General features: G+C 43.1%; 1 protein-coding gene across 29 annotated transcripts in view; it reads left to right on the forward strand.

Annotated features, from left to right (window-relative positions):
* The first annotated feature begins 1,590 nt into the window (after nucleotides 1–1,590).
* Nucleotides 1,591–12,356, forward strand: part of CAMK2D (calcium/calmodulin dependent protein kinase II delta) — a 131,651-nt gene continuing 120,885 nt past the window's right edge. For 5 of the 29 annotated variants that reach the window (XM_086747075.1, XM_086747081.1, XM_086747080.1 and 2 more), the window contains exons 1-2: nucleotides 1,717–2,068; nucleotides 2,713–2,807. In XM_086747075.1, the coding sequence (XP_086603201.1) occupies nucleotides 2,001–2,068; nucleotides 2,713–2,807 (163 nt within the window). In that variant the 5' untranslated portion in view covers nucleotides 1,717–2,000. Of the gene's footprint in view, nucleotides 1,607–1,714; nucleotides 2,069–2,712; nucleotides 2,808–12,356 lie in introns of those variants that run through there. The other 24 variants (XM_086747079.1, XM_086747096.1, XM_086747098.1 and 21 more) reach the window with 14 other exon arrangements.

The following is a 12,356-nucleotide window of genomic DNA, read 5'->3' on the forward strand; positions in this document are numbered from 1 at the left end:
GGGGAATAAATTTAATTTTTGAATGTCTATGTATATATAGACCAGGAACTGGGCAGACATGCCTCCGTAAATACTCACAATCATCAGAGCGCTCTGGGGTTCCAGTACTGCTGATTGTGTTATTTATGCAGATATATACAAAATTATGCACAACTCGCATGCCACGTTTTTGCTAGAGGGCTCTAAAAATCCACGCCACCGTTCTGAAATGCTTTTTAATGTGCATTCCCTTCCCTGATCCCAGAATAGATTCCTTCTTGCTCCAGCGTGGATTTGTTTCTAAATTGAAACATCCTCCAGTCTTTTCGTGCGTGCACCGCTGCACAGAACGCCTCCCGGGAGAGGAACTGACGGAGTAAACGCTTTGTACTTGCTCACAAGTTTCAAAGGTTACCTTCGCCGCTGCCTTTATGCCACGAATTTAGTGTATTTGTGCGAGGCGCAGAGGAAAACGACCCTTGCATGCAGGCTTACGTGTTCACATTGTATGCATGCAGGCGTTCCCGTTGTTGGCAGATTTTTTTAAACTCTTCCGACGAGATCACGGCTCCGGATTCTGATTCTAGAAACTGGAGCTTTCAAGTAGAAGAAACCTTTACGGATGTATTTTGTACGCGGGCCTTCTCACGTATCAAAACAAGGAGTGAGACGCTTTGGAGGGCCTACTTCGATGCAAGCCGCGTGCTGCCTTCGGTAGCGAAGCTCCAGTTGCACCACGAACTGACATACTCAACGCTTTAAATGTTAATGCGGGTGTTAATTTAACCCATTACTCAGCAATTAATTAGGAAGGAGTACAAGCAAAATGATACGACTCGCCCAAAGCAAAGCAAATAATCACGGGCAAAGCCCAGGCCAGAAACGGAGGTGAAGGTAGAAAGGCGCTGGTGGCACATACGCATCTGAAAAGCTTTTTAACAGAAAAAATTCCAAAGTTGGGAAACGGTGAGTTTTGGGTTTGAGAATCATTATTGTTCTGCTTTGTCCGGCGCTATTAAAGTATTTTAGAAAAGGAAACTGTGGATAAACCAAGCATAAACATGCCCGAGTTTTTTGCTTTCCCCCCAAAATTCCACACACGAACGCATTGTAATGGCATTTTTTAGTACTGCTGTCAGAAACGTTGAAGTTATTACGTTGGGAATGCTTCAAAATTGGACACATTTACATAATTTCTCGATATTATTGAATTATTGCGGAATTCTCTCCCCGATCTCCGCAGGGTTTGATGGGCCGGTAACCCCTCATTTTGCCTTCGCCCGTGCCCTTTGATGACGCAATCTCTATTTTTACTGAAAAGCCCGCAGGGGAAGCGAGGACGGGGCCTTCCCGTGGAAACCCCACGGCCCCGCGCGCCGTGACGCCACGGGAAAATTGGGAGGGGCGCTTTGTGACGTCAGGCGGCGGCCGAGGAACGGGGGCGCAGGTGCATCCGTTTCCTCGGGGGGGGGGGGCGGTGAGGCGGGCAGCGCCCCCCCGCGGTGCGGAGGTGGAGGAGGAGGCGGGGGGAAAGTCCTCCCCCCGCACCCGGTGTGCAGACCGCGTCCCTCGGCTACGGCGGCCCCGGGAGGGAACCGCGACGGGGCGGCCGGAGGGACCGGTGTCGGTAGGGGGAGGCACCGCGCCGGGAGAACGGCTGCCGCGGAGGCGGGGGGGGGTGTGGGGAGGGGAGCGGAAGGCGGAGGCAGCAGCAGTCCCTTGGCCGGCGGCACCGCGCCCCCCGCCCCGGTTTTGCTTTCCCTTTCGGCGCCGCCTCCCCCGGCGGGGCTGGTAGAAGGAGAGGCGCTTCTATATTTATTTATTTGTTTCCCGAAAGGGCGGGGGAAGACCGGGAGGACGCCCCAGCCGGCGGAGAGGAGGGCGCGGAGGCAGCCCCGTCACGGGAGGAGGGGGAGGAGGAGAAGCCAGAGCCTCGCCTCACAGCTCCTCTCCGCCCTCACCGCCTAGCCGTCCCTGGCCGCCGGAGGTACCGGCGGCCGCCCGCCCGCCCGTCCGTCCTCATGATGGCCTCAACCGCCACCTGCACCCGGTTCACCGACGAGTATCAGCTCTTCGAGGAGCTCGGGAAGTAAGGACGGAAACCGCCGCCGGGCGCGACGCGCCGGTTGAGGGAACGGGGAACCGGCGGGGCTGGGGAACCCGAGTTACCGGGCGGGGCGGGGGGGGAAGGCACCGTTGGCTGTGAGGGCGTTATTTGCGGGGCCCTCCGAGCCCGCCTGGGTGTGTACGACCCCGCAGCGGCGACAGATTTTTTTTTCTTTTTTTTTCTTAATTATTTTAACGGTTGTAACGGGTGTGAGGTGGGGGGGGCTCGGTCAGTGAGGGGCGGCGGGGCGTGGCGCCCCCCGGCGGCGGGGCGGGAGGCGGCGCGGGGCCGGCGGCTCTCAGCCCCGACCGCCATTTTGGCGGGCACCGGGGGACACGGGGCCGGGGCCGCTGCTCCCCCTCCTCGGCGTGTGCCTGCCTCGGGGTTGTGAAAACGCGCCCTCCCTCCGCCCGTCGTTAGAGCCAGGGGTCGGTTCGGTCATGTACCGGCGTTTCAGTGCGGAGTTTACCCTTTCGGTGAATAAAATCAATGCTGAAAATCATATTTTTTTTTTAATTTTTCCGACATCACACCTCTCGCTGAAACCCCGTTAAAACCCTGCCGCCGGTAACGGCAGTGAACTGTTTCGGTTGGGCTGACGCTTTTATCCGCTTCTTGGTTTGCAGAGGGGCGTTCTCCGTCGTGAGGAGATGCATGAAAATCACCACAGGACAAGAGTACGCTGCCAAAATTATCAACACCAAAAAGCTTTCGGCTAGGGGTGGGTATATTTTAACCTAGTAGTTACGATGCCTCCTCCCCTGTTTTTGCGTTCTTGTGGTGAGCGTTTAAAAAAAAAAAAAAATAGCTAAACGATTTAATACATTTCTTAATATTTTATTTCCTTTTTTTTTTTTTTTTCCCCATGTTCTTGGTGCTTGTTTTTTTTTCCCTGTGTGTTAAATGTTTCATGGATTGCGTGGAGGTCTGTGGTTGCTGTCAAGCATTTCAGGAAAAGATGTGCAAATACTAAAACAGTTAAACATAATGCAGCCTCTCCATTTTTGTGTCTAAATAACTGGGAATATCAGGTTGCAGGCATTTTGCAAGCTGATTTTTGGGGAAGGCTGAGAGATAAGTTTCCAGTATGGCTTCTGTTGTAGTGTTACAGCTTCACTCAATTCTGCGTTTCCGTTGCATTTAAACCTGAACATGAAAGCCCATCTGACTATGCATGAGAAAAAGTGTATTTCTACCTCATACTAAACTTTGTTATGGGAAGAAAATTACGCTGAGGAGGAAAACTCTCATTTTATCAAGTAACCATTTGTGAAGCAAGCCATTCTGATTAAGCAGTGAGCTGTTCTGCTGTTACAACCCAGCCGTAATACCTGCTGCACAGCTCGTTTATGCTCTGTGTGTGATGTGTGTATTTCCTAGACGTTTTCAGTGTCAGGGGATATCTCTTTCTGATACATGTGAGGGGAGATACACACGTCCTGTCAGTTTTTGTTGTCAAAAGCAAGCTCTACTGGTGATAAATCAATTGCTTGTTCAGTCCAAGTCAGAGCGCTTGTGCTAGGATTTCAGGGATTACAGGTGTTTCTTCGTTAACGTTATCTGTGTTCTAATATGAATTTGTGGTGTGCTAACGAACAATAAGCAGACAGTGTCACAGCGTAAACCTGTTTTTGAGCGGATTTGCTTTTGATGCAAAGGAATCGCTGCAGGTAAAGAGCAGTTTGAATTAACTTATTAAATTTAAACGTAAGATATTGCATAGGGTGTTATAGCATGTTCTGGTAACATGCAGCTCTCTGGTAAAGATCTTTCAATGCAGTGTCAATACTCATATTTTCAGCTGATGAAAGTTGTGTGAAAATGTACTTTTTACCTTTTGCTGAATTTTAGGCTTCGTACTCTCGCTGCAAGATTTGTTTTCCTTTATTTTTCAAAAGGTACTTAAATTTAAAACACTCCTTGTAGAGTTACAGATTTAAAGGGAGAGAGGCGAAGAAACTGGTTTTACTTAAGATAAAATATTTTCACAAGTTTACTTAAAACAGATCTTCCTTTTTTGTTTTGTTAGCACAGTAGCATGATCTGTTGAGTTTTGATGCTTAAAATAAACCGCTGTGTTGTGTGTGATTTTTAGATTTAAGTACCTTTCAGCGTGAGAAGCTGTAGCAAGATCAGCACCAGGTTACTGAGGTGCCGTGAGTTTTATGTATGATGGGATAAACCTTGAAGTGCTAGGCTGAATTAATAAACACTTTGTGTTCCTTCTCAGTCATGATTTGGAACGTACTGTATTTCATGTTTTAATTTTTGTACTGTTCATGCAAGACCCAGTTGGTCCTTGGTGTGGTCCTTTAATGACTGGAAGTGTATATGGGAGACTGTGGCTCGTAAGATGGAACGAGGCAAAATTCACACAGATTTTTCTGCAGATTTAGCACGTACACCCATAAATGCAGGGGTTACACCTCAAAGCTGAACGGTGAAAGATCCTTTCTTATCAGAACACGTGGGATGCCACGCCCACGAACGGAGGGAATGCATTTCCATCTCTGTTTTCAGAGATCCCAGAAATATTAGCGGTTTTGTATTTGCTTGTTATTTTTTTGTGGTGGTTGTTTTGGTTTTTAGCTTTTTGAAATCTACTAAACAGCTTTTGAAGAGCAAGCTTCTTAGAGGAATCTTCAGATTCTTAATGAAGCAATTCTTGAATTGCAGAAAGATGCGCTTTGATTGCACTTGGGATGCAAAAACCAAACATTAAAACGCCTCAAACTGCGGTACATTGTCCGGGCTGATAATAGGTGTACAGCTTTTAACCAAGGTACTGTTTTTTCAAACCTAAATTGTGAGTTTTCATTCTGCTCGCATCTGAACTGCTTTATGATGAGGTAGCATTTTACTTCTGTGTTTTGTACTTGAAATACCAATTGAAATGTAAATCTCAAGGACTTGTTCACTGGGTCAGCTGCATCTGTGAGCAGAGTTAGGGCTCCTTGGCTTGGAAATGCGTATCCCTTGTGCCTGGTTCTCTTCAAGTCTTTTAAGCACAATATTGAATTTAGGCCTTCTTGCTTGCAAGATTGCAGAAAAGCAGTTTCAGTGTGTAATATGGAGGACTCAATCTACATAAAACTTCCTTAAGGTAGCTTTGAGGTTAAGAGTTACTTAAATCGGCTTCAGTCCAGTCACAACAATACTTGTTTCCCCATCCTTCCTTCACCTCGACCAGGAATGCTCTTAGAGATTTATCCAAATCCTTACTTTCGTAGTCCTTCTCAACTGAGGAACGGATCTGGTTGCAGACTTAGGTGAAGGTGTGTTCTCGTCTGTTTCTTTGTATCGCTACAGGGAAATTTCAGAGTAATTGTGTATGTTGCAAAGGAATGGGCTTTGCTTTTGATTTGGAAGGAAAAGGAAGCTATGCCCCCTGTTCTAGCAGAAGTAACCTTTGTGCTTTTAAGGTGATGATCAATTATATCTGCACTGCTCTTAGTTACAAATTGTAGTCCTGAATATAATAAAAACACTTGAAAAGAAATTACAATTTTAAATATTTTATTTTTTGTCACAATTCCAATTCCTTTTTTTTTAGTGACAGAAATAATACACATGTGCAATTCAAATCTCTTCAGTATAGCAAATGCGCTTTTGCTTATTAGAATAATGTGTATTCTCAAAGTACTCTTAAGCTGCACTTAAAAGTTCTGAGCTTTCAGTTCACATTTACTAAGTCAGCTGAAGTATTAAATCTCGATTAGAATGTCAACAGCTAGTTTTGAGCTTCTCGGTGGTGTTTTTCTTGCGTTGAAAGCAGTGTAGATAAAAGTGAACCTCTGTGAGGTGACTTGACTTTTCCCATGTCTGTTCCAAATACCACATAATTTGCAAATCGTGTTTTTGTCATTATCTGAACATCTTTTATCTTCTCTTTTGAGAGTCTTCTGACTTTGATCCACATTGATTTCATATAAACAGATCCCATTTGCTTAACAGGTTTGGGCCTTGTTTTCTGACTAAAAAAAAATAAATAAGAATTAGACAAGTGTTTGCTTCTCTGACGGTACTTGAAAAGATCAATTAGTAATATGTTTTTTAATGGGGTGTAATTTTTGCCACTAACTCATATCGATGTTTTCTCTGTAGTGGCCAAAAGCGCTGCGCCTTTGATGGCAATTTGATGGTGTCCATGAGAGGAGGGTGATGTCCCAGTTGATTATCTTTTCTAGGGTGCTTTTGCGAGTGCTGCCTAGACACACCTCTCCCCGCCCTCAGATTGCCACGGCGGAAATACGAACGGCTTTGTTTATGGGCACGTATGTTATTAAGAGTAATGTAAGGATCAGCTGGAGGTTATCACTTCTTTTGTCCCCTGCTCTCGTGAGCTTTCAGGGAGCAGCCATTCCATTAGCTTCAGTATGCTTTTAAGCTTTAAGCCTTGGAGGCTTCACTGGTTATTTATCTTCCATTTCAGCAGGAAATTTCCCAAATCTTTTCCAGCATCTTCAAAGAGGAGAGTATTTCCTCTGAGTCTGTGACTGCAGTTACAAGGCATAGCCAGAGGTGACCAGACTGATTGCGCTTCCCCGCAACAGGCTCCGATGGGTGAGGAAGCTGAAAACCCCACCCTTTTGGAACAGCATTTCAGTAGCAGTATTGAGTAATCTTACCGTGGGAAGAGTATTTCTGTGTCTAAAGCTGTCCAAGTAGAGCACCTCGTGATCCCTAAAGTGCCTTAAAATACCTTGGGGGGATGAATTAAGTGTGAAGCATACAGGGTGGTGTTTTTCAGCGTAGGTTTTCGTGACGCAGACCGACGTTTCATATAGTTAGGTGGCCTGTGTCAGTCAGTGCCAGATGTTTTACAGGAAGGCAAGCTCTAATAAGGCTTCCTGTACTCCACAGGAGGAGAAAATAATTCTTCCTAATCTAGCTAAAGATACTAATCTGGGAAGCACGCATTTACCTGGGCAAATTTATTAGAACACATGTGTTTTTAATGCTGATTTCTGTTCTTACATACACATTAAATCATTCCCATGAGTAGTATACTCTCCTTAAGGGCATTAGATGCTGGTGAAGTAGATTTGGTCATTGTGAGGACAAGAATTAAGCTTGGGATTTCAGCTATTTTCTTCACTATCTTGCTCTAGTCTTGTTTCTCGGGTTACTTACCTGTCAAGAAGCAGTATGTTTGCCTTCCTTCCCATGTTAAGAATGGTTTTTTTTTTAAATATTTTTTCTGTGGTATGCAAGAAGGCTTACCTGCTAGCGTGTCGTTGCCCTTTTTTGCTGTTTGTGCTCTTTCTGCCCTTCACTGAGTCGTGGCATTCTTCTCAGTTTGACATAGCTGTGATTTAACGTGGGTACCTTGGCATATTTATCTGCAAGTATTTGCTTCAGTTGTACTGGTTCTGTCAATGTTAAAATTGACTCCATTCACAGAGTAGTAGAGAGCACTCGTGAGAATGTTATTTAAAAAATTAAAAATCTGATTTTTTAATTAGGTGTTCTGTTTTGAAGATTTGGAGCTTTTATGTTTTGTTTTTAGTGAAAATCTAGAGAGCTTTCAAATCCCAGTGAGACTGAGGACACTGAAACTCATCCTCATAAGTGCTGGTTGGTAGCAATTTATTCTAACAGTTTAAACTAGATTGGAAATTATTTTCCCTGACGGTTCATAGTTAAATTATCCATAGCAAATATTATAATTTTGATAATGCCCCTTCTGATTTTCTTTGCAAAGGATTTGTTTTCTCTCTCTCCATTGTGACTGTTGTTGCTCTTAGGAAGGATTCTCTTTATAGCTCGTACACTGATGGGCCCTAAGCAAATTACATCAGAATTTGAAGATGTGTGGTTTGCTCTTGTTCTCATTAAAGCTTGTTGCAGGTGTTCCTCCTGGATGGTATGTACTAGAAAAAGTTAAAATGGTAGCGTATACTTTAACATATTCCCGCGTGGAGGAAGTCACAAATTCTAGCACCGCCACGTGCTTCTGTTTTGTATATTCACTTACTACGAGCTGAAGACTTAACTGCACATCTGAACAACTCGGCTTCCAGAATTGCTTCTGTTGGGAGAGAAGGAAGAGTGAGATGCGGGGGAAAATATGAACTGAATACCTTTAATCAGCTTCCACATCTGCAGTCTGATACGGAAATATGGAAGTGTTCTTTTCCTCCTGGTCTGAGAGAAGTTGTGTTCCCTGGAAGTGTTTTAGTACTAATATCCAAGTCATGCTTCCAGATGAAAGCTTTTGGTCAAATACAAAAACAAGGAAATAAGCACGATGGTAAACGCTTAACCTCTATTGTTGATTGCTTCTGTTTGCACATAATAGTGTCCATAAAAACATTGTTTTATGCCTATTGTAATCCAAAACCAACTGTCAGCTGGGGTATTTCAGTGACTGGCAACTGTCCTCATTGACAGCAAGGTAGAAACCTGCTTGTTTCTGGAAGAACTGAGACTGAATTTCTGAGAGTAGGTTTGTTCTGCACCTGATTTCAAAACCTCTCTTAGTCTTAAAACCTATCTAAAAAAGAAATGGTATTACAGTGCTGAAGTCTGACCACAGGTAGGTGTATATTTGTCCAAATACTAAAAATTGTTTATTCCCTTTCTCTGGTTATGATTAGTGGTATGTGAAGTCATCTCTGCTGCTTTTATTTACACGTTGACTCCAAGGTCTGGGTTTGGGTTTAGTTTTTAATTTTTTTTTCCTGCTGGTGACCATTTTGGCTATTGCTCGGAAGATAGGAGAAGACTGTATTTTTTTTCTCTCTTTTTTTTTTTTTTTTTTCCTGATCTGACAGATTGAAATGAAAGTTAGCTAAATGTTTTGCTTTACAGATGTAAATATTGCCAAAATAGCACTTTTCATTTGTGTGTCCTTCATTTGACCTCCTGAGAAACGCAGGCCAGGGTGTTTCATATGCCAAGGTCCAGCTTCCTCTTTCATATACATGTAATGCACAGTTGTCAAATGCTTTGTAAGGATATTGTGGGGGTTTTTAAAAGATTATGTGAAAAACATAACTTCCTCTGTTCATTGAAAAAGCTTAATAGAGAAGAAAAACCTCACTTAAAGATGGCAGTTCCTTTTAATTCCTTGTTAAAAATAATTATGCTTTGAATTTGAAGAAACATCTGCTGCGTTTTGGAGAGGGACGGCAACCCAATCTGTTTATTCCTTGTGTGTGTTGAGCTCTGTGTACAGCTTTGCGTGCATGTTTGTGCAAACTCCTCCTCTGTTTGATCCCAGTATGATGAGAAATGTCTTGTTCGTAGTATCAGAGAGAGCGGAGGATTTGTGTGACGTGGTTTTAGTATTTTCTTCCAGGAGAGACAGTTGTGCTGTTAGCCAGTGTCATTTCCTAGATTGTTGTCAGCTTCTTCTGAAATGCATTGAGTTTCAGTTGTTTGATTTAGAAAACTCGTTTTAAAGCTTTGCAGCCCTGTTAATTCCTGCTGCAGCTGCTGGATATGTTCTGCTGAACTGAGAGCTTGCTTCATTTCTCTTGAATCAATGCCACCGGATAGAAGCACTAGCTATAGCCAACAGTAATACGCTCAAAAGCTGGGGAAGGGGAACTTGTGCAAATATATCTTATCCCTCTTTAAGCTTCTATTCTAATCCAGGGCCTCTTTAGTGGAAATGGAGAAGCATAAATTGTGCTACAGCATATATTTATCTTTTGTAATTAGGTTTTTAAGTCTAGAGAAGGATAGTTTATATCCTGAGCGAGCTGTTACAGATAAGTCTGTGCAACTGTTGGATTAAGTTGCTTGTATTTGGTAGAAAGGAACTTTGCCTACCTGGTGACTGGACCTAGTTTCTATTACGTGAATTCCAGACCATTCCTAAGTAGCAAGTAGCAGGAAACTTGGAGAGTAAAACATCTAGGCTTAATAAAAAAAAAAAACAACTTGCAAAAGCATTAAGTGGATATTACTTAATAATGGCAATGTGATGCTGTGGGTATTTGCTGGTCAAGATGAAACATTAAATTTCTAAATTATTAAAGGCACTTTTTTTTTTTTTTTTTTAATTCTTACAACTAACCGAGAATTTATACACTGCTACAAGGAGTTAACATCTTGCTTGTTATGGCAATACTTTCTGAGAGAACTGTCTGGCATCCTTAAAAACCAGAATTAACTTACGTTTTGGCAGTCACTTTCACCTTGAAGGTAGAGCATGCTTGTTGAAAAAGTTCATGACTCTCATGTGGTTTCTTTTGCTCAATCGCAGCCAAATCACTCAAGTGGGTTGTTGGTTGGACAGCCTCTCCCCCTGTCCTAGATGTGCTGTGTAGGAAGTTGATTCTTCTTGTTGTGCATCGCTTTTTACTCTGCCAACACACGCTTGGCAGTGCTGTGGAAAGCATGGCTGCGGTTCTGCTGGGTGTAGAACTTTACCCAAACCCATCATTAGTCAGAGGTTGTTATGTGCAGAGTTGAAGACTTCAGAATCTGATCTATAAGGAGAGAGGGGGAAAAAATAAGGGGGGGATGAACTGGATGTTTGCTGGATTGAGCGAGCACATGCATGGATTTTGACAGATGTAAGGTAGACTGAAGAATATACCAAACCCTGATGGTAAAGTTAGTTCCCAGGTGTTACGGTCTGCAGGCAAGTATACAGCCCTTCCAAACAGCTCATCTAAGCCTGTGGCCTCCAGTTGGCAGCTCCCCTTACCTGTGAAACTGTTAATTGATTTGTACAATCAACAGTACGTGGCAGATAAGCGGTGGTTCACATGCTCTCCTTTCCCTGCGCCACAATGAATGGCGTACCTTGCCCAGCGAGGAAGACGAACAAACCTCAGTGAAAGTGGAAAGCGTAACGCACCTCTGCTGTAAAGTTTCGTCGTCTGAGCAGGTGAGAGGAAGAGAAACATCAGCTTCCAGCGTTGAAGCTCATATTTGTGGCAAGCAATCTACTGCGTGTGTTTTCAGAACTTTGTTCCTGATGTAATTATAGGCAGGAACTGCTTACTTGTAAATTTTCCGCAATGTGAATGCAAGTGTTGCAGCAGTCACGTTGCGTATTCGTGTTGCTGCATGAACAGATGGGGTTCCTACATAATATCCATATTTGACAATCTGATGGGATTTGCCAAGCCTAAGCTTTCATTTAAATTTTAACCTCTTGGAGAGATAGGTTTGTGATTTAATCAGTGGAGGGAGATCTTGAAGTTATTTGTATTGCAGAGCAGATTTCAAGCTAGTGCTTAGGTCTGATTTTGGTTCGGGAGCCTTCTTGTAGGAATGGTTTTAACAGGCTGTTGCTTATTAGGATAAACAGTCATCAAATTGGAAGATTTCTCTTGAAACCTTATTCATTTGGCTGATTTTATTCATATCCTTCAGGAAATGAAGATGTATTTTAAATTCAGTTAAAACATCGTGGAACAAAAAGAGTTATGTTGCTGTGGTACTGCCTTGCGGGGATGGTTTTGTGCTGTAGGGCTTTGGTTTCCCTTGGGGCAGCTCCAGGTGCTGCTGAACTTTGCTTATGAAAACTCCCTTAAAGGCTTGTTTTCCACCTTTTTTTTTTTTTTTTTAAATAGAAAGATGTTACAAATGTTAAGTGTTTCCAAGATGCAATTAAATTTCAGTACAAAATGCAGCCTTCAAAACCTGCATTTTTTTAGTTATTTATGAAACACAATAGCTATGAAAAAATAAAGCTCATCTTGGTGCTTTTCATATTGTGTATACTGCTTTTAAAATTAAAAAATGAAACCCAGGTGTAAGGTAGATTGCTGAAGTATTTACTTTCTTTATGTAGCGTGGACAGCTATGAAGTTGTGGTTAGGATTGCACTGATACAGGTACTAGGACTAAATGTGCTACTGATCATGGTGTTCAAAAAATCCGTTTTTTGGGGACTTTGTAACATCATCAGCCCAAAACTGGGCGGAGAGGGGAGAAAAAAGAGTTTTTCTGTCAAATTTCTGCGTCTTTCCATGGTGCTCTTGCTGATACTGATCATTGATACACACTAAGTTTTAGCATGTTAAAAACATTTCTGGTTGCTCACTCGCTCAATTAAAGCTTCCCCGTAGTCTTTCAATGCTGGAGAAGAGTAAGCTTTACATGATGATGTGTGCTGGTGCTGGATGGAAGAGCTTCCGAAACCCAGTGACATTTCTCTTATCCTTGTAGCACTTTATGATCTTTCATTCTTACTTTTTTGGGGGAAAGGAAGAAGGAAGAAAGATTCACTGTGTGTGTCTGTGTGCATGCATTAGATGCAGGAAAAGCTCTGGCAGAGCTTGTGTGTACCAAGCCGGCTTGTTTG

Source organism: Chlamydotis macqueenii, chromosome 4 (assembly GCF_036417535.1).
Source record: "Chlamydotis macqueenii isolate bChlMac1 chromosome 4, bChlMac1.mat, whole genome shotgun sequence".
In the NCBI taxonomy this organism is placed as follows: domain Eukaryota; kingdom Metazoa; phylum Chordata; class Aves; order Otidiformes; family Otididae; genus Chlamydotis; species Chlamydotis macqueenii.